Here is a 26,528-nt window from a genome sequence, read left to right on the forward strand (position 1 = left end):
TTAGGACAAGTAACTTTGACTTTGAAAGGTGCTATGATGTTAGTTTTGGGAAGATGGATGGCGGCAGGGCTGGGGAAGGAGAAACTTCAGAGGGGAAAAAGGAAGTTTGGAAAGATCTGCATATAGCAGAGGAAATAGAAGGCATACTGTGGGGGACAGAGAACTGGAAATGGAAGATGTGGAGTAATTTTTGATTCAGTGTTGAGTTGTTCTAATTGTTTTCATCTTTCTTTGAGTTTTTTTCCTTTGCAGAGGCTATGACTGACTAGGTTCTTTTGGGGGCTTCTAAGTACCAATTGAAAATAGGCTTCCATTGATTTTGTGAAGTATGATAGCTTCACCTTTCCAATTGTGCTCTTAAATACACCAACTTAGGGATATCAAAGGTGCCCCAAGGAGGCCAGTGAAGTTTTAAATGATACTTTGTGATTTGAACCCAGGTTGAGGAAACTTACAGCTCCCGGGGCCATAGTTTTTTTAGTATTTTATTTATCTGTTTAGAGAGCGAGTGAGCACGAGCGAGGGAGGGCAGAGGGAGAGGGAGAGTAGCAGACTCCCCACTGAAGGAGGAGCCTGGGGCAGGGCTCCATCTCACAACCCTGAGATCATGACCTGAGCTGAAATCAGATGGTTGGCCACTCTGGTGCCCCTGGGCCATAGTTTTTATCTGTACAATCAGCAGGCTGATCATCAAAAGCTCTGAGAGACTGGTACCCACTCTGTATTAGAGGAACCCTCCCCTGAACTGCTAACAGTTCTGAAGTGAGGAAATTTCCTCCCCCCCCAAAAAGTCTCAGGGTGCCTGACTGGCTCAGTCCATGGAGCACGAGACTTGATCGCAGGGTCGTGAGTTCGAGCCCCACCTTGGGTGTACAGATTATTTAAAAATAAAATCTTAAAGAAAAAAAGAAAAAAGGAAAGAAAGAAAAGTCTCCTGAGCTCTTCCGAGGTGGAAGGTCGGGGATATGAAGGACCATGCCTGTCACTACCACCCCCCCATCACAGGAGCCACCCTAAGAGAAGCAAAGCGGGGCTGTGGTGCTCACTTTGGCAGGTCCGGAGGTCCGCAGCAGGTGCCTAGATTGCTTCACATTTTTTCCTCGGCTGCTCCAAACTGTTAAGGAAAAACCTCAGGAGCGAGCCTATGAGCGAAGAAAAAGCGAGGAAAAAGGAGACAACTCTTTATTTAGGTTTGCAAACTGCGAAGCACCATCCAACTCAGTTGGTGTGCCCGTCCCTAGAGGCGTTTTTTAAGGCTTGTTTACCCCAGCGTGGGAGAAATTTCCGTTGGTATGGGTTGCCGAGTGATCGGTTGGCTTTTTTTGCTCAGGTGTGTGAGACGCAGGCAACTTTCCAGGTGTTCAAACCTCAGAATGTTTATCGTGATTCCGAGAGGGGCTGCTCTTCGGAGAACTCCACAAAATGGTGGCTGATGCAAGATGGAGTCAGGGTTGTCAACCCTTCCCTGAGCGCTTTTCTTCTGCAGTGTGAACCAGCACACGCATCCTCTGAACACACCATAACATAATCCGATTCCCAAAGTGAGCCTGAGAACTGACAATCTCGCCGCGCTGACAGATCCCTTCTCTACGGAAGGCGAACGGTTCGGCTCCTCCCAGACCACTAACCGCACATTCGATAGTCTTTCGACTCAATCGTTCAATTTAGCAGTTTCTGTCGTCGCGCAAAAAGTTCGAAAAACGGAAAGCCCGTTCTCTTCGGCGATGATACACCCTCGAGGCTCAACACACGTGGATTACATTTCTTAAAAGCAAAAAACGAGAAACACTGCTCGTGGCGAATCTGCTTCTTCCAATATAAAGGACTGCTCAGGCAGGCGCGAGGAATCGCCTGGCGCTTCGAGTCCGTGGAGTCCGCTGGCTAAGGTGGGAAGGGAAGCCCGAGCCTTGCTGAGGTGAGTGGGAGCGGCCTGGTGGCAGCAGAGCCCACGCCAGCGGGAAGGACGAGGGAAATTCGGTCCGGACGGTGCGTCCACTCGTGTAAGGGCCGCCATGTTGAAGCCTGGCAAAGGGGGAGCCCTTCTGGGGTTGTGGTGTGGAGAGCGGGGGCGATAGCTCGGGTGGAGGAAGGGCCTCTTCTCCCCCTCTCCCACTCAGATGGTGAGAGGTGTGCGGGGCGGGGGGCAGCCTCGAGGGCCCTCGGTCAAGGCTGAGGTGCGGCGGGGCTACTGGGAGTATATAGGCTTTTCCACCCAGACTTCCGCCTTCGCGGTCGCGGCGCCACTGCGCATGCTCCAGAGCGCTCCGCGGGTCCGACTTCAGTTAACTTGGATACAAAGCGCGGGAATATTCTAAACTCGGCGTTTAGTAAGGGGAGGCACGCTTTGTTGGACGTTTTCGTAATAACTGAGCTGTATAATTTCTAATTATAAAGCACATTCACGGACACTGTCTTACCTAATCTTCACAAAAACCTAGTGAAGTGGCTTGTAGCTACGTTTTACAGTTGACTTAAACTTTGCCCAAGGACGGACTAGGTCTTAAACCCGGTGTTCTGTCTCCGATCCTGTGATCTTGTTCACTTTCACACTTTTGTCTTTAATTAAGATTAGTTTCCCCATCCACCTTCATTCCCCACCATTCACCTTTCACATCTCATTCCCATTTATGAAATAATGACATTTATCTAAAAATCCAAAGAAACGGTAGGAAATCTCAACATAATGCAACGGAGGGAATACTCCCAGAAAGATGAATGAGAAGCCGTGAAGCCTGCTGCTCTTTTGGCATTTAGTTTTTGTGTGTGTGTGTGTGTGGTTTTTTTTTTTTTTAAGATTTTATTTATTTGACAGAGAGAGACACAGCGAGAGAGGGGAACACAAGCAGGGGGAGTGGGAGAGGAAGAAGCAGGCTCCCGGCCGAGCAGGGAGCCTGATGCAGGGCTCGACCCCAGGACCCCGGAATCATGACCCCAGCCGAAGGCAGACGCGTAACGACTGAGCCACCCAGGCGCCCCTGTGTGGTTTTTTTTAACCCCCCTTGGCATTTAGTATTTTTTAAAGATTTTATTTATTTGAGAGAGAGAAAACAAACAAGCGGGGGGGGGGGGAAGGGGCGGACGGAGAGGGAGAAGGAGACTCCTCACTGAGCAGGGATCCCCATGTGGGGCTCCATCCCTGGACCCTGAGATGGTGACCTGAGCTGAAGGCAGACAACTTAACTGACTTCGCCACCCAGGCACCCTGGCATTTAGTATTGATAGTATACCCATGAAGGAGAAACAAAATTCAGACTCTTCCTTTGTAATTCTCTTCAAATTTTAATTTGAAGAATGATGTGGGAAACAAAGGCAGAAGAAAAATTATTAAATTTCCTTACTACCTACAGCCCACTGACAAGTCCTTGAAACAGGCAGAGTGACATTCGTCTAGGGGCTCAACTGCCTTGATGTTGATACTTTGCTAAAGGCAAAAGGCAGTCTTAGCCCAAACCTCAGGATCCTGTAAGTCTACTTTAATATATAAAACTTCCTTTGGAAACTTCATCTCTACCCCCCTCAAGGTACGTGTTGGCAATCATCCCCCAAGCATATGACCCACCGATATACATCAAGGGTCTCATGACTAAGGTTTTATTAGACAGTAATAAATTACTTTCCCAACAATAGCTAGCCCCCTCAAGGCCCTGGAAACCTTGCTTCCAAAATTGCTAGAGACTTAGACTATCCCTAACCCCTTCCCAACTTGAAAGTATATAATGGGCCACTCCTCATGACCCCAGTGCAGCTTTCTGCCCACAGGTCCTGTCCCCGTGCTTTAATAAAACCACCTTTTTGTACCAAAGATGTTTCAAGAATACTTTCTTGGCTGTTGGCTTGGAACCCTAATGTCTTTGCTACATCAAATAATTCTTAAAGCTTTGGAAAGGAGTTCTATGTAGAATAATATCAGTTTTATTTGATGGATCTTTTATGACCTTTTCTTGTTGGATGGGGAAGGGATTCTTTCCTCAGCCTCAAAAACACAGAATCCTCTTGGTTTTTGTTGTTGTCGCTGTTGCTAGCCCCATCTTCAAAGTTTTATATTTTGTGACAGCCATCTAAGAAAATACTAAGAGCTCAAGTCAAGTTCTGGAGTGGTAAAAGCCCTTGAATGTAACTCCCTGGCAAGGCTACTTCTTAGCCTTGTGATTTGGGACAAAAGAAAGCTTTTTGTGTGTCTCCGTCCTCATCTGAAATGACAGTAATAGTAGAACCTCCGTCCTGACAGTGTTGAGACGTGAGGGGAATTAAGTGCTTAGCATTAGTGCCTGGCACCTCCTAAGTCTTCAGTACAAGTTAACTATGATTATTATGGTCCGTGTGTGTGTGTGTGTGTGTGTTTCCCTGCAGCCCTGTGATGGAGGTATAGGGAATGTGGTCTAGAATGGTAGGACCAGTAGAATGGAATTGTTAGAGAATACTAGAGCAGGGAGAGAGTCAAACAACACAGTGCTCTCTCTTATTTTCTTTTTTTTCATGTGGAGAAGTTCCAGCCATGAGAGAGAAGAGACACAAAGTGAGTGAGAGGCAGCACCCAGACGGGACTGAAATCCTCTTTCGTCTCGTTGCTCCCGCTGTTTTATCATCCTTTTACCAATAAGGATACCAGAGGTGCCTTCTCCAAAGTTGCTGGTTACCGATGACAGGCATATATGCTCTCCTTTTACAGTGTGCTGGCAGACAGTATAAAGTTGGTTTGCTTCTCAGTTCTCAATAAAATCATCCTTTTTGTCTGATTTGGACACAAAAGAACTTCACTGAATTTTGACTGGAGTTGGTTCAGTTCCTCCTTATTCATCAGGAAGTATCCTAGAATCTGGAGATAAAGTAAAGCATACGCTAGACTAAAGAGTGTTTACTGTGTGTTAGGGGGGAAATGTAATTGGTATTACAGACGAGGTGCCCTGAGCTGTGGGACAGATAAATTTGCTTCCTGGGGAAGAGGCTGGAAGCTGGGCTTGGAAGGACCAATAGAATTTCCGTAAGTGGAGCTGTGGAAAGGAAGAAAGTGTTCCCAGGAGAGGAAATTGCACAGGGAAAGACCTGGAGCTGGGGAATTAGGGCACATTTCAGGAGTGGGGAGCAATGCTGGGTAAAATAGATTTTGCATGGACTGTGGTAAGAGGCTAAGGGACAGTCAAAGGTCTTGAGTGCAGTGCCATTGACTTTGGATTTTATTCTGTGTTTGGTCTTTTTACTGGCAAGATAATTCCATAGTGCACCCCATAAATAATCACTCCCCCTACATAACCCATCAACCGAAGAAAAAGAAAAGCAAAAAGATCCTTGAGGAAAATATGAGTAAGAGGGGGAAAATTATAGATATTTTAATAAATATCATGGAAAGATGTTATAAATGAGATTACTATATAAATTTGACAGAGCCCTGGTTTGTTTGTTGGTTTATTTATAAAAGTAAGCTCTATAACCCAATTTGGGGCTTGAACTCATGACCCCTAGATCAGGGGTCACATGCTCTACTGATTTGAGCCAGCCAAGCACCTGGAGTCCTGGTTTTAAGGTAACAGATTTCAGTAATGGTTCTAACGTTTTATAGAGGTGGTCATGTGAGCAGTAGCAGTGTCTGAATTGTTGGCAAGCACTGTATTTATTATCCCAGCAGATTCACCAGAATGTGAATCAATTACCATGTTATCAGCCTCTCCTCTCAACTTAAACTTTCCCACCCTCTTTAAAAACAAAACAAAACAAAAAAAAACGTATCCTGTATCAGAATGAATGACAACTGCAGTATGCTTGTGGGGCTAAAATCACCATTGCAATCAATTCCCATACCTTAAGGCATGAACAGATTATCAGCCAGGGGACTGGGAAGAAATCCCATATTCCTTTTGAACCAGAGCCTGCTGCTGCTGGGTCACTGTAGTTTTAGCTTTGCTACCTATTGCAAAATACTACATCAAAAGCACCATTTTCCCTTGTAGTTTTGTGTTTTAAAAAAAAGTCCTTACTTTATCTTTTAATGACGCATACCAAAACATTTGCAGATGAGCATGTAATATCTAGAATTCCTTCAAAGGAATCTAAGACTGGGGATCTAAGTGGGGCACAGATGAAACAAGACTGGCCACGTGTTGGTCAGTCAGGGGATGAGTTTGTGGAGGGCTATGCCATTCTCTGCATGGGTACGTGTTTGAAATTTTTGGCAGTAAAGAGTTTTTAAAAACACCATTTTTCATAGCAGTTCCCAGGCTGGTTTTCCAATGACCATTTTAGTCTGAAAGGCGAGCCTGGATTTTGATCCATGTTGCCATGTTATTATGTGGTTGGTAAGTGTCCTGCTGTGACTAAATTGGATGATACACAGATGGATCAAATTCAAGCACATTGCCCTTTGCTTCTTCCCGGGATGGAGGGTGGAGCGGTGGGTGACACCATTTTGGAGCCCCACTGTCCGGCTTTGATACTCCTCCACCCACTTTGTAGCTGGGAGGCCTCAGGCTCTGGGTCCTGCTTCCTTCCCTATTGAAGAAGGAGTGAATAATAGTATCTGCTTCGTGGGGTTGCTGTAAGGATTAAATGAGTAGCTCATAATAGGTGCTACATAAAAAGGCTTGCTGTGATCCTTCCTAGAACATGAATGATTGGATGCCCATTGCCAAGGAGTATGACCCGCTTAAAGCTGGCAGCATTGATGGCACGGATGAAGACCCACACGATCGCGCCGTCTGGAGGGCAATGTTGGCACGATACACCCCCAACAAAGGCGTCACAGGAGACCCCCTCCTCACCCTGTTTGTGGCAAGACTAAACTTGCAGACCAAAGAGGAGAAGTTAAAGGAAGTATTTTCCCGCTATGGGGACATCCGGCGGCTTCGGCTGGTGAGGGACTTGGTCACTGGCTTTTCAAAGGGCTATGCCTTCATTGAATACAAAGAGGAGCGTTCTCTGATCAAAGCTTACCGAGATGCAGACGGCCTGGTTATTGACCAGCATGAGATATTTGTGGACTATGAACTGGAAAGGACCCTCAAAGGGTGGATCCCTCGGCGACTTGGAGGAGGTCTGGGGGGGAAAAAGGAATCCGGGCAACTGAGATTTGGGGGGCGTGATCGGCCTTTTCGAAAACCCATTAATTTGCCAATTGTTAAAAACGACCAATACAGAGAGGGAAAAAGGGAAAAGCGGGAGCGATCTCGGTCTCGAGAAAGACACTGGGACTCTCGGACAAGAGACCGAGACCACGACCGTGGCCGGGAGAGGAGATGGCAGGACAGAGAGCCAACCAGGGTGTGGCCAGAAAGTGACTGGGAGAGAGAGAGGGACTTCAGAGATGACAGAGCCAAGGGGAGGGAGAAGAGGGACCGAAGTAAATAGAGGCTCACCACCACCACCAGAACCCAGACGAAGACACAGCATAAATAGAAGCACAGAGAGATCTGTGTTGCTTTTATACAGTTTGAAACTATGTCCAGTGCTTGAATAAAATTTGCTGATGGTGATGAGGTCTGGAGTAAGTTTTCTTTTCGGTCTGGAACCAAGGTTCAAGCTGAACATGCTGGTATTATGAATTTCTCTTCATCTTGTTGTTCTAAGGACCCATTATTTAATAAACTTGGACAGTTTTGTCCTCACTTGCATCTATACAGAAGGGCATGTGGCAGTAGAGAATTCTCTTTTAATTTGGCAGTAAAGAATTGTTTTTGTGATTTTGATTCTCTCCTATCTGTTGGAATTGACCATTTTGGGGGCTTGGCAAAAAGAGGTGATGACCAAAAATCATTTGCATTGCTCTCAGACTCCTGGGAAACCCGAATCTGGTCAGAGTAACTTGTATCTTTTCCATCTTTGTATCTATAGTGTAAAGGCTTGCCGAGCTGAAATAAAAATGGGATAGAAAAGTGAATTCAGGGAGAGTGTCCAGAACTTCATAGCAAAACCAGTGTGAGCAGTGGCCTGGGTCAGCAACCAGCTACTCTTGAACAAATATAACTCCATTCTTGAGCCAAATGCTGACTGCCTTTTTTTCTTCCCTGTTTTGGGCAGGGAGGCTGGCATTTAAAATGAAAAACCAAAGTTGCAGGCCTCTGGGGCTCTGGTTTGTGAAGCTCCAAAGAAGTGAGCGTGAAACAGAAATGAAGAGAAATCTATGAAAGGCTTCTGTCTGGTTCTGATAGATTGATTTGTCTTCTCCCTCTTGGACATCCGGCCTCCCATTTGTTTGGGGGCTGGATATATTGACCTTAGTTTCTGAGGGCTTTGAAAAGTACCATGCTCTTCACAGGATTTTCACAGAAGTGACACTTAGCATTTTTGTTTTATCAATGGCTGTATCTTTGAAAGCTCAGGTTCTTATAATTCAAGATGTTTCATGCAAAGTAAATGACTTAGTATCAAGACTCAACATATTCACGACTAGGTTTTTGCATTTGGAGTATGAATCTTGTTACATAGGGAACCTGCTCTATCTTAAAACTGCTGTTAGCTGTTAGAACAGTTTTAGAAAAATAGACTCTTGGGGCACCTGGGTGGCTCAGTTGGTTAAGTGGCTGCTTTCGGCTCAGGTCATGATCCCAGGGTCCTGGGATCGAGCCCCACATCGGGCTCCCTGCTCAGCGGGGAGCTTGCTTCTCCCTCTCCCTCTGCCTGCCTCTCTGCCTACTTGTGCTCTCTCTCTGTCTGTCAAATAAATAAATAAAATCTTTAAAAAATAGACTCTTTCCTTTGTAAACTTCCAGTGCAGAATTTTACCATCTCCCACATCTCAAAAACAGCCGTGCAGGAACACCCTTTTGATTTCACTCAGGTTTCACAAAGTGCTCTCTATTATGGCACCAAAAGTGTGTTATGGGCTAGAGTTGGTAGGTACTTCAGCTAAAAGAGCGCTCCACATCAAGGAAGCATGTGTGTCGAGACAGCATCAGAAGAAAATCCAGTCATGGTGTTTACATTGTCCAAGCCAGTGGTTATCAACCCTGGGTACCAGAACATGGATGGATTACAAATAGGCACACTCAGACCCAACCGTTGACATTCAGGCTTCATCTTGTATGGGTCCTGGGTAACCAAACAAAAAAAAATTGGTAGAGCCCCCACAGCAGGGACCTTAGCAGTACCCACATGACAAAGGCATACACCCTATCACCTAGCAAGTAATTCTAGTTTATTCTGCAGACTGATGTATGTGTGCGAAAATGTGTAGTGCTGTTTTAGGCAGTAAAAGATTGGAAGGAAGCTCCCTGTCCATCACTGGGGCATGGACAAACATGAACAAATTATGCATCCACACGGTAGACCAGGGGTCCTTCGATCTTGGCACTATTACATCTGGAAGATTCTTTGTTGTGGGGCGCTGTCCTGAGCATTGTAGGATGATGAGCAGCATCCTTGGAGCCTACCCACTGGATGACATAGCAGTTGTAACAACCAAAACACCAAAAACATCTCCAGACATTGTCAAATGTCCCTGGGGGACACTGAGACCCACGTCTTATGTACTGATGTGGTCATCTCCAGGGTATTCTAAGAAAAGAAAAGTACAGAATAGCACATATATAGTATGCTGCCATTTATGTTTAAAAAAAAAGGAAAAAATACATTTTGTTACATAACTGCATGTATATTTATAAGCTCTTTCAAAAAAGACACTCAAGAAACTGGCAACACTGGTTACTCCTGGGGAAAGGGCAACTAAAGTTGGCCAGGGGGAGGGGGGTTCCTTCATACACCTGCTTTTATACTCTCAGAATCAACTGATAATTCTCGTGGGCAGTGAGGTTTGAGAACCACTGTGCAAAAGCAACATTATCCTGTCTGATCGTTATTTTCAGCAGTCTGGAAACAGAGTCCCCGTCGACTCTAAACCAACCTGATGGTTTCTTAGCAATGTGTAGATAGTGGACCCGTCAGACGTACTTGAGTGTTGTTAGCAAATGCTACCTCTCTCAATCTGTCAGCACCCAGCCTGTGCCCTGGGTTCTCTGTGGGTAGAGAGACGGTGCTGTTTCAGCAAAACCCCAGCTCACCAGATGCAGGCTTCTGGCTCTCTGTCTGCCACCACAGCCCCATGAGTCAGCCCGACATGCGGTCCCCAAGCAATCTCTTCACCCACTGCCCTCGCGCTGGCGAGCCTCCCGGCCTCCTCCCCAGTCCTGCATCCCCTAGGCTCCCCCACCCCATTCCAAATCCGCTCTGGTACACTTGTCTTAATAGGGGACTAAGTGTTTGATATATGGAAGGCTAAAAGGAAGAAAGAAGCCAAGGGGAAAAAATTACAAATGGGAAAGGTTGCAATGTCTTATCCTTAGCAACTCTGGTTCGTACTGCAGAACTCACAGCTGATTCCAAGGCACTCGCTCGCTACATGCTCCAGGCAGTATCAGTAACAAGATGCAAAATAGAACCACCGGCTCTTGCAAGTCATCTCCAGTTTCTGCGCTGGACTGTCGTCCATATTTTCTGTTGCTTCACATCTAATCGGGGCCAGCTTGTCTGGTGACTTCGGAGGCCCCGCTTATCTAACGGATGCATCTTATATATTATGCTACCACCATGACAATTTCATGAATGATCTACTGAAAATCTACCACTTCCCTGCCTCCCACTTAAGTATGACAAATGTGTTAATAAAACCTCTACACACAGAATTTCATACAAAGCAAGTCAAACAGCAATTATAGTGGCATGTGATGTATTTGGCTTAAAGAAGCTTGTGTTACTGAAGTTAATGCAAAAGTCTGGCCTCTGCTCATGGTATTATTAAATATATATCCTAAGGGATCAGTCATCTATTATAAACGGTGATAGCCCTGGGTATAAATAAACATGTCTTTGAGTTTGGCATCAGTTTTTCGGTGTGCTTTCCTCAAAGCAGACAGTCTGTTTTGAGGGATCAGTTCTGAGGGTGCATCTGAACCCAGAGGTGTGCAAGGTCGTGACACCTGGGGCTGCCAGGTTCCGCTGCAGGTGCTGGCGGGGGACAGTTCCGGTCCGAGGGCAGAGGGGGGCTGTGGTCACAGGTGCTGCAGGGCTTCCTGTCCTTGCTCCGTGTAACCGTCATCACGGTGGGAGTTGGCCCACTGGCCAAAGGACTCCTGGATGTGCACGTTCCTCTGCGTGTTGGCCAGACGCTTCTTGTCTCGGGAGAAGAAGCTAAACCTTTTTGGAAGAGAAAGAAAGAAATGAGAGCCGGTCCTTTGCTGTGCACTGTAGAGAGTTTCTGCCATGCCAGGACATACAGTAGCAAATGTGGAAGGAAGCACATCAATTCAAGGTGTGAAAGAAAAAGTGGGGGCGCGGGTCAAAGTTATTTGAGAAAGCAGCAGGGGATTCTGCATGTCATTGTCACTGAACCTGGGAGGTGACACAGTGTGAACGGGGCATGCACATAGGTGATGTGTGATGCATCTCCTCTCTTAGGCACTGCTGACGGTCTCTTCCCATTACCAGTGGAAATAAAAAATGACTAGAAACATACATCTGGAGTTTCCTTACCCTAATGATGCAGAGAAGGTAATAACTGAAAGCCACATAGAGTTTAAGATGATTCTGACATAAAGAAATGAATGTTTTTAATTTGTTATGTAACATGAATCAGGAAAGTACATATGCAGCACATCAAAGCCCAGATTTTGTGGATATGACTGCTAGAGAGGAGCCGAAAGTAGGTATTTTAGAAAAATGAGACAACTGAAAAATAAGTAATAGTACACATGGTTCTGTCATTGGATAAACACTGTGAATATTGTATGCGAATGAAATTGGGGAAAACACCAATTTACAGTGTCAAAAACTGAATTACGGGCGAAAGCCTTTAGAAGTTAGCACTGTAGGGGCGCCTGGGTGGCTCAGTCAGTTAAGCGTCTGCCTTCGGCTCAGGTCACGATCTCAGGGTCCTGGGATCGAGCCCCGCACAGGGCTCCCTGCTCCGCGGGAAGCCTGCTTCTCCCTCTCCCACTCCCCCTGCTTGTGTTCCCTCTCTCACTGTGTGTCTCTCTCTGTCAAATAAATAAATAAAATCTTAAAAAAAAAAAAAAGTTAGCACTGTAACTTGCTACATGGCAGCAGCTAATGTAGACAAAGAGGGCTTTTTAAAACAGCTGTGATTACTGGGGCACCTGAGTGGCTCAGGTCATGATCTCAGGATTATGAGATCGCGCCCTGTGTCGGGCTCTGCTGGGCATAGAGCCTGCTTAAGATTCTGTCTCTCCCTCTCCTTCTGCCCGCCCGCCCCCACACTCTCTTTCTAAAAAAAAAAAATTAAAAAAACAAAACCAAAACCAGAAACAGCTGCGACAACTGATCATTGATCAAAGTGAACCATCTGAAGCCTCAGAGATGAAGGAAGAAATCACAAACTGAGGGTTCTAGAGGGGAGGGGGGTGGGGGGATGGGTTAGCCCGGTGATGGGTATTAAAGAGGGCAGGTATTGAATGGAGCACTGGGTGTTATACGCAAACAATGAATCATGGAACACTGCATCAAAAACTAATGATGTAATGTATGGTGATTAACATACATAATAAAATAAAATAAAAGATGAAGAAATCACAGGCAAGCTTATAAACTGGCCCATTAAAAAAAAATTTTTTTTTTTAAATTTTACTTTAAGTAGGCTCCACACCCAATGTGGGGCTTGAACTCACAACCCTGAGATTAAGAGTCACATGCTCGGACTCCCTCTCCCTCTCTCTCTCAAAAAATAAATGGGCCAGTTTAGGGGTGCCTGGCTGGCTCAGTCGATAGAGCGTGTGACTTTTTTTTTTTAAGAGAGAGAGAGCATGCGCAAGGGTGGAGGAGCAGAGGGAGAGGGAGAGAATCTCTCAAGACCCTGAGATCATGACCTGAGCCGAAATCAAGAGTTAGACACTTAACTGACTGAGCCACCCAGGCACCCCAAAACTGGCCCAGTTGAAACAAGGTCTGCTTTGGCCCCACCTCCACAAAGACCAAGACCTTGGCCAGGAAACCTGACGTGGCCCACCTTGAATTTCCCCCAAAAACCTTTCCAGAATTGCCCACTGTCCTTTGATACTCCTACTTTCTAATGAGATTCATTCTACTCTCACCGAGTTCTGCTACTTTTGAATTTTGGTTTCTGAACTTGGTAAGAGAGATAATAGCTATGTTATGTTTCTCAGGGGGGCAGGAAGGAATAGGAATGCACTGCTGAGAAACTGAAGCTTCAGATCAACTATTTTTAGTTCTGTCTGTTCACCCAGTAGCCTTTTTTTTTTTTTTTTTTTTAAGTGCTGTGGCCTATGGAGTTCAGTTGTAATCGCATCTGGGTGCAAATGATTTTACTATTCTGTGGTCACTGGACCCTACGATCACCTCCTACCAGGAATAAAGTGGTCTTTCATCGAAAGCTGGGGCAAGCCGAGTGTATGTGGAGAAATTCCGGCTAAAGTTTCTTTTCTCTACAACAGATCTGTGCACTGACAAATGAAGGCGCAATGTTCACACTGGGTTATTTGTTAGCTCTTTCCATGGTGTAATGAGGGCAATTAGCTGGCCAAAAATACAGCAGCAACACATCACTGTTACATTTCACCTCTACCTGACTCACGCAGGAAAGCCATGTGCCACTCCCTGTCCAAGGGGACACTGAGAGAAACAAAGCATTGGTCCCCTCCTCTGCTCTTCCTTTTTAAAAAGACGACCAAATGGCTTTCTGGCGATGGCTTGGCAAAACAAAGCAGTTTAGAAAGCTAGGGCGTGAAGGTCGAAAACACAGCGTTAGTGTCACTCGGGGGTGGGGGTCACAGTGGGCACTGATTACTGACCCGTCACTTAAAGGACCTTCTTTACTGGATCATGGACAAGGTGGTTTTTAGAATGGAAACAGAAAAAAGACAAAAAGAATTATCGGTGACAGAGCCGAGAATGCCATGGCTTCACTCGTGCATGTCAAGACTCACGAGGGCACGTTTGAAATCACACTCGACACCCACTTCAAATGGGAACACGCAGGTGATGGCCATGCAGCTAAAGTGGCCAAGGAAGGCGGGCCAGCCTCAGCAGAGCCGAAGCACACATTCCAGGGGCACAGCTCAAAACGAACCCACAAAAACCCAGTGCCTACAAGGGAAACAAGTCTTCGGACGGGCTGCAGTGTGGGGTCATCTATTATCAGTCCAGCTGCTACCATGGGCATTATGGCTGTAAAGATCCTGGTTAGAGAAGTACAGATAGACACAGAGAAGATAAAAACAGGGAGGCATGAAAAATAAACACACTACACACACAGGCCAGCGGAAGGGTCTGCTTACGGCAGATGTCATGGGTGGAACTGTGTCCCCCTCCCCAGGACTCACGGTCAAGTCCTAACCCCCAGCAGCTCAGAAAGCGACTCTTTGGAGACAGCATCCTTGTAGAGGTAACACGTTAAGATAAAGTTATACTGGAGAAGAGTGGATCTTTTTAAAAGGGGGAAATCTGGACACAGATGCTCCCACAGGAGGACCGCAAGGTGAAGATGAAGGCCGGGGTCCAGGCGATGCTTCTGCGGATCCGCAAAGGCCAACGATCGCCAGCAAACCACTGAAGCTAAAGAGGCACGAAACGTTCTCTCCCAGCCCTCCCAAGGAACCGCCCCTGCCGACGCCTGGGTCTGAGGCTCCTCGCTTCCAGAGGCCTGAGACAAAGCGTTTGGGCTGTGGAAGGCTCCCCGCTTGTGATACTTGACTGCGGAGGCCCTCGGGGCTGAAAAGCAGGCCTGGGGTTGGGAAGGAAGGAGTCAAACCTGCCGTGGGTTAGTGGCGACACCCTCGGGTCGTCTCCCCCGACTGCCACACACTGCAGGCTCCACGCCCCAAAGAAGGCAGCCAGGGGGCATCCAGGGGAGAAGATGAGGTGGCCCGGGTAGTCCGGGCAGGAGAACTGAGGCAGAGAGCCTGCATAAGTCAGAGCGGACAGTGAATACTCATCAGTCTCTTGTCTTGGCAAGGAGAATGAAGAAGACTCCAGTCAAGCCACCAGAGCTGATTTTGAACTATGATTTTTTTTTTTTTTAAGATGCTGGCTGGGAAGAGATAGGAAGGACTGTCTCAGATGAGGTTGGGGATTATCTGTGTTTGGATTTACCTCCGATACACTTCATGGAGTAGCTGGGAGTTGGCATCTTGGCAGAACCCACATGGGTATCTTCTCGTGGTGATGAGAAAAGCGGATACCTTTTGTCAAACAAATGGGCCCAATCCCCCGAGGACAGGCTCTCAGGGGCTCCAAGCCACACAGTTTTGCACCGACCTCCACCAGAACCCCTCTCGGCCTAGCAGGAACCCCCAAAGACACAGTCATCGTGCAGGGTGGCCCCAGACCCAGGGTGACATGTTTGCCTGCCTTCACTTGGGGTCCCACCAGGGGTCAGACCAGTGCCCAGGGGCCTTAGGACGCCTGGAGGGTTCTGGCTGACTAACCATATGTGTTGCTGGACGCACGGCCCCCTTCCTTCCTATTCCAGGTGCAGGAACCACCTCCTCTAGAAGGACAGCCTCTTCCTTGAAAAAAGGGTGGCTTGTTTCGGTCGAACATTTATGTCCTGGACATGGTGTAGCTGGCTTTACCGACTTCCTCCCCACTGACAATTTCTAGAAAACTCAATCCAAATGAAGTTGCAACAGTGGCGTTTCAGGCCATGCAACGGGCGGGGCTGTGAAGAAGCTATTTCTGGGCTGAAGCGAGGAGGGCGGTGGGTAGGAGGACAGGGACAGAATGCACTGTTGCCATGACTGCCTGATGCTTCGGGGCCGCCTACTCCGAAGGCCACCCTTGCCGGCATGTGTGACCAGCTGTTCCGCTCCATCGCTTCCGTGGCTGTCCCCGTGTCCCCACTGCCTGCTCCCCGCCCCCCCCCGGCTCAGCCCTCCGCCCCGGCTCCGCAGGAAGTGTGTGAGTCTGTAGGGACCAAGAGATGCAGACCACACAAAGGGGGGCGCTGGTGCCTGGTGGCCACTGGGGACAACACTGGAGCCACTCCGTGCTCCCTCGTGACCTTCCCAGGCGGTGCCAACCTGGACTCTCCGGCCAGCAGCTGCTCAGTCACAAGCTATTCTTGGACCGTCTTCTGTTTTGACCAGAAGCAGGAGTTTCTGGTTCCCTTCACCAGTTCAGCCCAGAAACGTAGACGCTGACGTCCCTGGCTTGCGGTGCAATTGAGAGATAAGGGAACTGGGCAGTCTGCCCGCAGCTAGTGACTTGGCACAGGGTGAGGAAATGGGCGGGGGGGGGGGGGCGGGAGGCAGAAGGCATGGGTTCAAATCCCAACTTTGACCCTTCCCAGTGGTCTGCTCTAAAGGAAGTCAATGGGCTTCTCCGGGCCCGTGACGCATCTGAGAAATGGGGCTAATCATCCCAGCTCTGAGTTTCTGACAGCGTGGACGATACCTTACTTCAGGTGGTGTGAGCCGATGAATAAAGCCCCTTCAAACCTCAGTGGGAGTTATTGCTCACTTGCCGGTGGATGGAGGAAACCAGGCAAGGGCGTGAAGCTGAGCTGGAAAGCAGCCATGACCTGTATTGGAAAGGCCATGTGACTAATATGCCTCAAAAGCAAGGGCGAAGGGACAAATGGACCCTAAGGGGTGCCAGAGGTGGGAGGGATGTAAAGGGAGGTAGGCAGGGAACAACCGTCTTGAGAACCGCCATTCCCTGCCCCCGCCCCCAGGGAAGATAGGTCCCTGCCCCTGGCTCTGGGCTCCGGGTTCGCACTGCTGCAGCTCCCAGTCAGCAGCCGAGCTGGACAAAGGCACCAGTGTCCTGCCTGGGCTGGTCAAAAGCCTTTTGTGCCAGCCTGATCATCCAGTCATCTGCTAGAAGGCCGGGGTGGCCACGGGACTGGCCACCTGCACCCTCTGGACGGGGTTTTCTGATCTCTCTCCCTCTCTGTTTCTCTCTCTGGCTCTCCAGTTCCAGCTGTTCCTACTGCCAGGCTCAGAGCCCTAGGTCTTGCTGAGCAGAAAGAGGCCACACTAAATGGGAGAAGGGCCGAGCATCCTTTGTGGAACAATCTGGAAAAGAGGATTTGACATCACAGCTCCTTAAGGTGTGGGTAGAAGAACCAGTGGGAAGAAGAAGATTGCTAGCTAATTCTGATTACTTTCCTCTGGATTTTACCCAGTTGGGGATTTGCAAAAGCCAACTCTTAATTGCCTTTCTGTGAGGAAAGGGGGCCAGAGCAGAAAACTACAAAATCAGGACAGCCTGGCTTTGGAAGGCAGGCTTAGAAATGCGTATGTCTTAGAATTACAGTGCTGGAGGCGTTCTGCATGCGGCACACGTGGAGATGCTAAAAAGGCCTGATTTTTAAAGACCTGCCAGTGAACAGCTCAAGGAAGCACAGGGATGGTCTCTTGGTCCTGCCCCTCCTCAGCCCAGGGGCGGACTATGAGGGCCCATGAACTTTTTCTCCGCTCCCCCAGCTTTTCACCCAAAGTGATAGCTGTTGAAACACAAAATTGATTATGCTCATCCTTACCTGTGCGTGGGGCCAGCAGGTGGCTCAGAGTTTAAGCAAAGTCAATCCCATTTCTTAGCACTGGATGAGAAACCCTACCCAAAGGCGAGTTTCCCTGGGTACCGAGTACATCATACATTGAGACCAAAGGGCTCCCCCTCCCCCATGATTAGGCTACAGTGGACACCCATACCTTCTGTCTGCCTAGCCCTCTGATCTGCGTGGGGCCCATCCTTCCCCTAATTTCAGTCCATCTGAACCAGACCGAGTTAGAGCTATCCCAGCCCCAGGCATGAGGAGGAGACCCTGACCTGGCCGATGGATGCACTGCTCTGTGGTTGGCATAGAGGGCATGTGACCCGGTCTGAGCCAATGAGACTCGATTCCATGACTGCTGTGGAAAATTCTCTTCCCACTGGAGTTTCAGACCAAAGAAAGTAGAAGCCTGAGCTGATGTCTGCCATGTTGCCACCCTGAGGGACAGTGTGTCCAAGAATACAGCCCACATAAGGAAAACCAAGCCAGAGGTGGAGGAAATGAAGCAGAGCCCTGATGACAAGGCCTGGATCCAGCTGAGCCTGAAGCCAACCTGGCCTGGGAATTCTGGGTTCCTTAGCCAACAGTTTTCTTAAGTTACTCTGAGCTGATTTTCAGTTGCCAATATTAGATTACTAATACGTAGCCAAATGGTGTTAGGATTCAGAGGAAGCTTTTCTGGTTCCAAGCTTCACTCCTAATAAAGTGCCGACCTCTAACCAGAACTGGGGACCCCACGCAGAGATGCAGGGCCAAGCAAATAAGCAATGTGAAGCTGGCAAGAAAGGCTGGGGAAGGGGCCATGTGCTCCCGTGCACACTCTACAGGGCCGCCACCCCCTCCCAAGAGGAGAGGCTCGGGCAGTCACAGGGCTGCACACATTCTGTATTGCCCTTCCCGTCCACCATCGCTGAGCATCAAGTCACTTCACGGGGTCAGAGCTAGCCAAGAATTTCCCAATGTAACTGGTTTTTAAAGGTTGAAGCACCCAAGTAACACCCCAATTGCTCTCCCCACATGCTCCCGGTGGCTTTCCAACCCACGCCGCCTGCTTTCACAAGGCTTCTGCCAGAGTTTGGGAGAAAGAGAGGAGGCCTCTTCTGTAATAAGCCGTGGGTACAGATGGAAGGCCAGGAGCCAGGAAGACCCTCTTGGGGGAGATAACAGGCTACAAGACAATGGTGTGAGTGTGCGTACCCGGCAGATAGTCTGAAATGTGGGCTCTGGGGCCAGGCTGCCTAGGTTTGAACCCTGGCTCTGCCTCTTAATAGCTGAATGTCCTTAGGCAGCTGCCTCAGTTTCCTTAGCTATAACATGGGAATGACAGTGCCTCTACCTCACAGGGGTATGGTGGGGACTCGATGAGCTCCTCTCTCTGCAGGAACGGTACCTGGCAGACCATAGCCAACCAGACCAGAGCTTTTCACCCTTTATCTGAAGGGCTGCAAGGGTCAACAAACCTGAAACTGTATGCACAGCTGTATGTGTGGTTTTTCTCCTCCCCCAAGGAGAGGGTCTACAAACTCTCTGAATCTCAAAGGGGTCTTTGAGAACCGCTCAAGTAGCTTTAAGTCTGGTTGAACGCAAGGCTGAGTTCTTTCGTTCTTGTGTGTTCCCCATAGCAAACATGGCCTGACTCTGCATGGATTATGTAGGAATAAATACTTTCTTACGGGAGGGTGGGGGAGTCGTCACAGAAATGCACAGATGGGATGACCAGGGGCCATTCCAGGCCTTTGCAAGCTGGGGTTGCAGGCCCTTCGGATGCATGAATCTCCCCCACCAGCCTTATTTGCTGCCCAGAGACACGCCCCACCTGATACACTCAAGCCCTGAACCTCAGCCACAGGCTCCACCCCCTTTCCATCCTCTCAGCCTTACCCAAACCTCTCTGCCTGGGAACCCCCCTGGAGGAACTCAGCATTCAGGTGCAGAGATGAGCTCAAAGTCGAGGGCCAGGCCCCACGTGCTCCGGGGTTAAGCCTGTCTCAGCAGGGGGTGGTTAGTGACAAGCCTGGCCCCGGAGCAGGTGCCCAGAAGTGAGAGGCTGTGTGAACCACCAGGTCGGCTGTGCGCGAGCAGCCCCACACTCTAGAAGCATGTCACTTACAGTCGCTTGATCCCAGACTCCGGCTGGGGGGACATTCTCGGGTGGACGACCGGTGGAGGTTGGGGTATTCGATTTTCCTCTTCTATTTCTTCACTGGAGAGAGTTGAGAGGCGTGAGATAAGAGAGTCAAAAATTCTGTGAGAGCTGGAATATTCCAGAAGGGTATTTGTCTAATGGTCTGGGAGGGCTTATACTGGGAATAGGGGGACCTAGGAAGATGGCAAAAGTGGCCTGTACCCCAACAGTCTCTTGGCCTGGGGGGTCTGGCCTCTTAGCAATGGGCATGGCCAGCTAAGAGAAGGGGTCAACCCTGGAGGCAGTGGATGTGGGTGCCTGTGGTCCCTTTGGCCCAGTTGGTCAAATGTGAAGAAATTCAGGAAAGGAACCCCCATCTCAAAAAGGCAATTTTCAGTTTCCTTTGAAGAATCTAGCCACATAGAACTACTTCCTGTCTCCTGTCCTTGACAAATGCTGTCTCCATACCTTTGTGTTTCTTCCATCTGGAATATGGCACCCACCCCTCAACATCTCCCATACCTGAACAGTACCCTATCCTTTAGGGAAAGCCCAGTTCAAATGCCACCCCCCTCCATGAAGCCTTCCTGATTTCTACCCCATCCCTGAGAAGTGATCTCTCCCTTTGAACAGCCAGTGCACACAGTATCAGTAAAACTTTCTTATGTGCCAGGCATACAGTGGGTTTTCAATAAAAATACGTGGTACTATATCTTCTGTGCATCTCTTATTTTCCCTACTGGATCAGGGGCCACATCTGGTGCATCTGTCCTTCTGGCTTTCCATTCAAGAAGTATTTGTTGTACACCTACTCTGTGCTAAGCTCCATTCTAAACTTGGAAACTTAGCCATGAACAAGACAAATACGCTTTCTCGTCTCATGTTGTCATAGTCTGTTATGGAAACAGACAATAAAACAAGCACATTAATGAACAGGATTAAAGTAAGATGGTGAAGGTCCATGAAAAAAGTAAAACCGAGTAAAGTGACAGTGACTGGAACAGGGCACTCCTTTGGATGGGTGGTAACGAGGAAGGAAAACTCTCTGAGGAGGTGACCCCTGACCTGAATCCTGAATGACCAGGAGTCAACCATGAGAAGAGCCCAAGGGAACGTTTCCCCAGCTGCAGGACCAGCATATGCAAAGGTCCTGAGGTAGAAACAAGTGTGGACTGTTTTAAGAAACCAGTAGAGGGATAGTGTGTATGAAGCCGAACAAGTATGTGGCAAGCACACCCGAGGAACTGGACTCACTGAAATGTGAACAGCTGCAGGGCTAGTGGCTACCATATCGACAGTGCAGCTCTAGTAAGTACAAGGAGTTCACTGGCCGTGGCCTGAATGAACAAATACTTAGGCTGTATGGCTCTACCATCTCTAATCTACAATTCTAAAATCCAAAAAGCTCTAAAAATGAAAATTCACTTTTTGGTCATTCATTTGGTGGCAGAACGTGAAATGAGCTCTCATGAGCCTGCTTATCATGGTTATTTATCGCATGTAGTACGAACATTCACATCTTTTGCTGTGAAAATATTAACGTGTTTGATGTTGGGGAGCTGTCCCACATCCTGGGGGCAGATGTTATCTATACACCATCTGTGGACTATTCCTTTCTCACAGCTGCAAAGTTCTGAATCATAAAACGCACCTGGGCCTAAGAGTTTCAGAAAGGGCTTGTGAGGCATGTGTGTAAGTCCTTCCGGCCCGACAGGGTCCCCGGAACGGAGACAGGTGCAATCCCTGTCTTCCCAAGACCTACAACCCCAGAAAGCAGCCAGCCTGGGGGCTCCCGGGGACGCTCACCTCTTGTAGTACGTCAGCTCCTCCTGCAACAGAAACACTTTGGACTTGAGTTCGTTCCTCTCGTGTAGTACATCCCGCAGCTCCTGCAGCGTGAACCGGGGGCGGTTGGGGTCCTTGAGATCCATGGCCACCTTCTCCGCCTCCGAGGCACACTCCTCCCCGCCCGGCTCCGTCTGGAGGAGGCAGAGATGCTGCTAATGAATTCCTGGCGGCCACCAGCAGCGCCCACTCTACATCCTGCCAGAGCCCAAATTTCCCACCCTCCCGGGGCCTCTGCAGCTTGCCGGGGGCGCTATTTTAAGAACTCGCGGGCGGCCTGTGCTCACGTTTGTGCAGTCGGCGTCCCTTTGGAGACGAAAGCCAGCGGCCACCTGTTCATTGTTCGCCTTCTCATTAGCTAGACCTGCTATCCTGGTGCCTCCCCACCTGACTCAGGGTCTTCTTACAAATAACATGAAAGGGAGTCCAAGGAGAAGAAAACAGCATGGCTCAAATGCTGCCACCCTCATCAATCTGCTTTCCTTTTCCCACATTCTCGCCTCATATTCTTACTAAGACCATTGCTAATTTAGCCAGAGTTGTTAGAATTAGAGCTCATGCACAATTTTCTCTGCCTTTTTCTTTTTTTTTTTTTTAAAGATTTTATTTATTTATTTGACAGAGAGAGACACAGCGAGAGAGAGAGCACAAGCGGGGGGAGGGGCAGAGGGAGAAGCCGACTCCCCGCTGAGCAGGGAGCCTGATGCAGGACTTGATCCCAGGACCCTGGGATCGTGACCTGAGCCGAAGGCAGTCGCTTAACCGACTGAGCCACCCAGGCGCCCCTCTCTTCCTTTTTCATCTGGCATTAAGTCACATATGTTTTCCCACGTGTTACTGGACTTCTGGTCAAGCCCTCTCCTCCCCCAAGGCTAAGGGCATCTGTGCTCTGGAGGTCAGTGGGAGCCCGGGGGGGGGGGGGAGGGCGGGGGACAGGTAGGAGCACAGCAGGTGTGAAATGCAGGGCATTTCTCTTCCACGCAGGTCACTCAGATGGATCCTACCATGCTAAATCACCTGCCCCAGGCCAGACCCAAACCCTGTCCTCCCTCTTTCTCACAGCAAGAAGGTTTTTTTTCCCCCCCCAAAAAACCCAAACTGTGGTAATAATATACACTTAACATAAAATTGACATTTTAAAATATACAATTCAGTGGCATTTAGTACATTCACAACGTTGTGCGATCACCACCTCTGTCTAGTTCTGGAACATTTTCATCTCCCCCAAAGGAAACTCCATACCCATTAACAGTCATTCCCTAATCCCTCCCACCCCCAGCCCCTGGTGACCACCATCTGCATTCTGTCTCTATGGATTTGCCTGTTCTGGACATTTCGAATAAATGGAATCGTACAGTATGTTTCCTCTTGTGCCTGGCTTCTTTCAGTTAACATGTTTTCAAGGTTCATCCGTGCTGTAGGGAGTCAGGGCTCTTATTTCTTTTCATGGCTGAATACTATTCCCACGTATGGATATGCCACGTTTTATGTATCCTTTATCCACTGATAGGCATTTGGGCAGTTTCCACCTTTTGGCTGGTGTGAATAGTGCTACCACGAACATCTGTGCACAAGGATTTGTCTGAACACCTGTTCGCAGTTCTTCCGGGTGGGTACCTAGGGGTGGAGCTGCTGGGTCACATGGTGACTCTGTGTGTGGCTCTTTGAGGAATGGCCGAACTGTCTTCCACAGCGGCTGCCCCACTTTTCACTCAGCAGCGGAGGAGGGTTCCACCTTCTCCACATCCTTGCCAACTCTTGTGTTTTTTTTCCCCATTTTTTGAAAGCAAGGAAGTTTTTGCAAGCTGCCCCCAGGTCAGCTGGCCAGATCTGCAGGTGGCCCATACTCTCCCGGCGTTCCTGACACCCTTGAACCGCCAGTATCCCATCATCCACTGGAAGGAGTGGACACAAGTTCCGGACAACAGTGGTGAAGCTCTGGAACAGGGGAATATGGGATTGAAATAGAGACACCCCCCCCCCACCAAACCCCCACAGCAGCACAGGGAGAAAGGCACTCCAACCCAGATGGTGACACAAGGCCAGGACGTTGAAGGACCCAGGAAGGCAGAGCCGAGATGCCTGTGTCCTGGGAGTCAGGACGGGCTGTTCTGGGAAAGGACACTTGAAAGGAGACACCACCCACCGGGCAGATCAGGTGACAGAAGAGTCGCCCAGCAGGGGAGGCACGTGGCTGCAGCAGAAAATGGACACCCGACAGATGGGCAGTGGAGTGGGGCTCCCACCCAAGAAGTAGGGGAGGAAATGCTGGACGATATAACGTCCCAAGAAGGTACTCGAGGCACCTGCTGATGCCACACCTTCAGGGGGGGCTGTGTCCTCAGGGTTCGTCTTCGGCGTCCACCTCCTACAGAGCCGCATAGCCGGACGGGGTCCTCTACCCAAGGCCGTGCAGAGCAAGTAGCTGGTATTCAGCAGCACTCACTAGCACTGGATCCCTTCTCTTCCCCTGCCCGGGTTAGCCACAGAGCATCCCTGAAGGTCTGTAATGAATATTCAATGAATACGTGGCTGTCTCAGTAAACACTGGATGTCTCGATAAACATTCAACATTCATCGAGCATCAACTCTGTGCCTGCTGGGCACTGAGCTGATGAGATGAATCCGGTGGGAGTGGAAGGAAGAGACACACAGAGGAAAACTTACAGGGTCAGATGATAAGAGAGGAGCAAGGACATCAAACTCTAACTGGGAAGGATCATGGAAGACGTTACTGCAGATGTGGTCTCTGTGCATGGGGTCTTGACGTATGTGTAGGAGTTCACCAGGAAGTTTGGGCCCAGCCCGGCCCCCACACACATTTTGTTTGGCCTTCACTGTGTTCTAGAACTTTTTTTTTTTTTAATTTTTTAAAAAATTTATTTATTCATGAGAGTCAGAGAGAAAGAGAGAGAGAGAGGCAGAGGCAGAGGGAGAAGCAGGCTTCCCGCTGAGCAGGGAGCCCAATGCAGGGCTCGATCCCAGGACCCTGGGATCATGACCTGAGCCGAAGGCAGACGCTTAACCATCTGAGCCACCCAGGCGCCCCTCTAGAACTTTTTGGAATTAGTTTCCAACAGTTTTATATTGGGGGATTTCACACTAAAGTTTGGGTCTTGGGCTTCCTTTTGGAAAGAATACTGGAAGATTGGGTCACACTAGGTCCACATGGTAACACTGGGCTGGTCCTACGTGGCAGCTATTGCCTTCTATGTGTTCTTTCCAGCCTGCTCAGCCCCTACCCCTTTTTCCTTCCGTGCCTGGGCCCCACAGGCACTGGCAGCCCAGGCTATGGACCCAAACCTCAGGCTCACACACTCCCTCCGGACACAGCCGGTTTCTGCTTACCCCCATGGGTTGTGAGCACCCAAGACATCGAAGGGCTTCCTCAGGCCTGAGGTCTTTTTCTCTGGAGGAGGGATGGCTCTTCAATCAGGGTAGCAACCCGATGCCCTAGAGCTTGGGGGATTCCCAGACAGGTTTGCAAAAAAAGCCCCGACTTCCGGGACCATTGCCTGGGAGTGCAGGTTTGTTGGAAGCCAGCAGGCACTAATGCAGCGCCCTTGGATGGGCCTGTCCTGGGAGAGAGACTGAAAAGGCTCTTTCCAATATGGAAATCAGGCCCATCGGCAGTGGGTCTTCTAGGCTTACTCCACGAGGGACCACGGAGGTGCCTGGGGTTATCGAGGATTGTCCGCTGGTCCCCGGAGGCACTTTGGGCACAGAGGGAGGTGCCCTGAGGCCCCAGGCACTCCCCAGGGAGGCCCAGGAGAACCCGCTGACAAGCAGCAGGACCAGAGTGGCCGAAATGGAAGCAACATCCTCCACCAGAGCCCCGCGTCCTTAGGCCTGGCCTCTTGGACCCACTCCCCCCGCGTGGGCACATCAAGGCCACAATGCTCCGGCAGCCCCTTGAACATACTTCTGAACAGCCCCTGGCCCAGCAAGGGGGAGTGACTGTGCCCTGGTCACCCCCGGTAACTTCTAGGCCCACCATGCATACATTCAACCAGAAAACCTGGCTTCACACGCCAGCCATTAGGCCCCATCTGCTTTCCCTGTGCACTTAAACAACAAACACACACTTACGAAGACATCAGAATTTGTAAGGCACAGACGTCAAGTAGGTAACTATTAACATCAGTTTTCTTACTGATTTTATATGAAGTCTTTAGACAGGGAGCCCACCAAATCATTTTCTTAGGAGTTTCTATGTCTACCTGTGAAAGGCAGGAAGCTTCCGTGTGAAAACATGAGGAACTGGATGAGTGAGAAAACACTGAGCGAAGAAGCTGGTCAGGACCACATGTCCCACGACTCCATTTCCCTGAAATGTCTGCAACAGGCAAATCCGTGGAGACAGAAAATAGCTTCGGGGCGCCTGGGTGGCTCAGTTGGTTAAGCGACTGCCTTCGGCTCGGGTCATGATCCTGGAGTCCCGGGATCGAGTCCCACATCGGGCTCCCTGCTCGGCGGGGAGTCTGCTTCTCCCTCTGACCCTCCTCCCTCTCATGCTCTTTGTCTCTCATTCTCTCTCTCTCAAATAAATAAAATCTTAAAAAAAAAAAAAGAAAAAAAGAAAATAGCTTCGTGGTGGCCAGGGGCTGCAAGGGGCAGAGATGGGGAGTGGCTACTTGTGGGTACGGCGTTTCTTTTTACGGTGATGGAAACGTTCTAGATAGTGGTGTTGGTTGTACGAGAGAGTAAATATACTAAAACCCGTCGCATTGTATGCTTTCAATAGTTGAATTATATCTCAATAACTATGTTACAAAAATATACCAGGAGCTTTGTTTACTGGAGATCACAGTGAAATGACAGTGACATAGCTCAGAAAGGATTGCATGAATCAAGGGGGAGAACCGGAGTAATCTAGGCATTGATGAGAACGGACTCCTCCCCAGCTCTGGATCCCTCCATAGCTCCCATCTCCTCTTACCAATCTCGTGCCAGGACTAGCCCACCACCCCAGCCACACCTGCTCATTCTCCAGTCTGGCTCACGTTCTTTCTCCTGTCTGGGGTGGCCTCCCCCCACATTCCACCCCAGACATCCTACCCATCCTGTAAGACCCATCTCAATGCCTTGAACACCTGCCCTGCCCTC

The 26,528-nt window shown here is 49.2% G+C and overlaps 2 protein-coding genes across 2 annotated transcripts in view; one reads left to right on the forward strand and one right to left on the reverse strand.

Annotated features, from left to right (window-relative positions):
• The first annotated feature begins 1,888 nt into the window (after window positions 1-1,888).
• Window positions 1,889-7,457, forward strand: SNRNP35 (small nuclear ribonucleoprotein U11/U12 subunit 35). Its single transcript, XM_021698512.1, has 3 exons — window positions 1,889-1,915; window positions 4,488-4,516; window positions 6,595-7,457. The coding sequence occupies exons 2-3, from the start codon at window positions 4,496-4,498 to the stop codon at window positions 7,336-7,338; spliced, it is 765 nt and encodes a 254-aa protein (XP_021554187.1). The 5' UTR covers window positions 1,889-1,915; window positions 4,488-4,495; the 3' UTR covers window positions 7,339-7,457.
• Window positions 7,458-10,246: 2,789 nt separating this feature from the next.
• RILPL1 (Rab interacting lysosomal protein like 1) overlaps window positions 10,247-26,528 on the reverse strand; it is a 64,465-nt gene continuing 48,183 nt past the window's right edge. Inside the window, exons 6-8 of the mRNA XM_044921041.1 lie at window positions 21,384-21,556; window positions 19,563-19,655; window positions 10,247-11,118 (exon numbers count right to left, since the gene is read on the reverse strand). Of these exons, the coding sequence (XP_044776976.1) occupies window positions 10,974-11,118; window positions 19,563-19,655; window positions 21,384-21,556 (411 nt within the window). The 3' untranslated portion in view covers window positions 10,247-10,973. The remainder of the gene's footprint in view (window positions 11,119-19,562; window positions 19,656-21,383; window positions 21,557-26,528) is intronic.

The sequence above is a fragment of the Neomonachus schauinslandi genome, chromosome 14, assembly GCF_002201575.2.
Source record: "Neomonachus schauinslandi chromosome 14, ASM220157v2, whole genome shotgun sequence".
NCBI classification, from domain to species: domain Eukaryota; kingdom Metazoa; phylum Chordata; class Mammalia; order Carnivora; family Phocidae; genus Neomonachus; species Neomonachus schauinslandi.

Coding starts and splice junctions, on each gene's coding strand:
- SNRNP35 (XM_021698512.1), top strand. CDS start 4,496: ATGAGAGAGAAGAGACACAAA. Junction 4,517..6,594: donor TGAGAGAGAAGAGACACAAA/GTGAGTGAGAGG, acceptor GATCCTTCCTAG/AACATGAATGATTGGATGCC.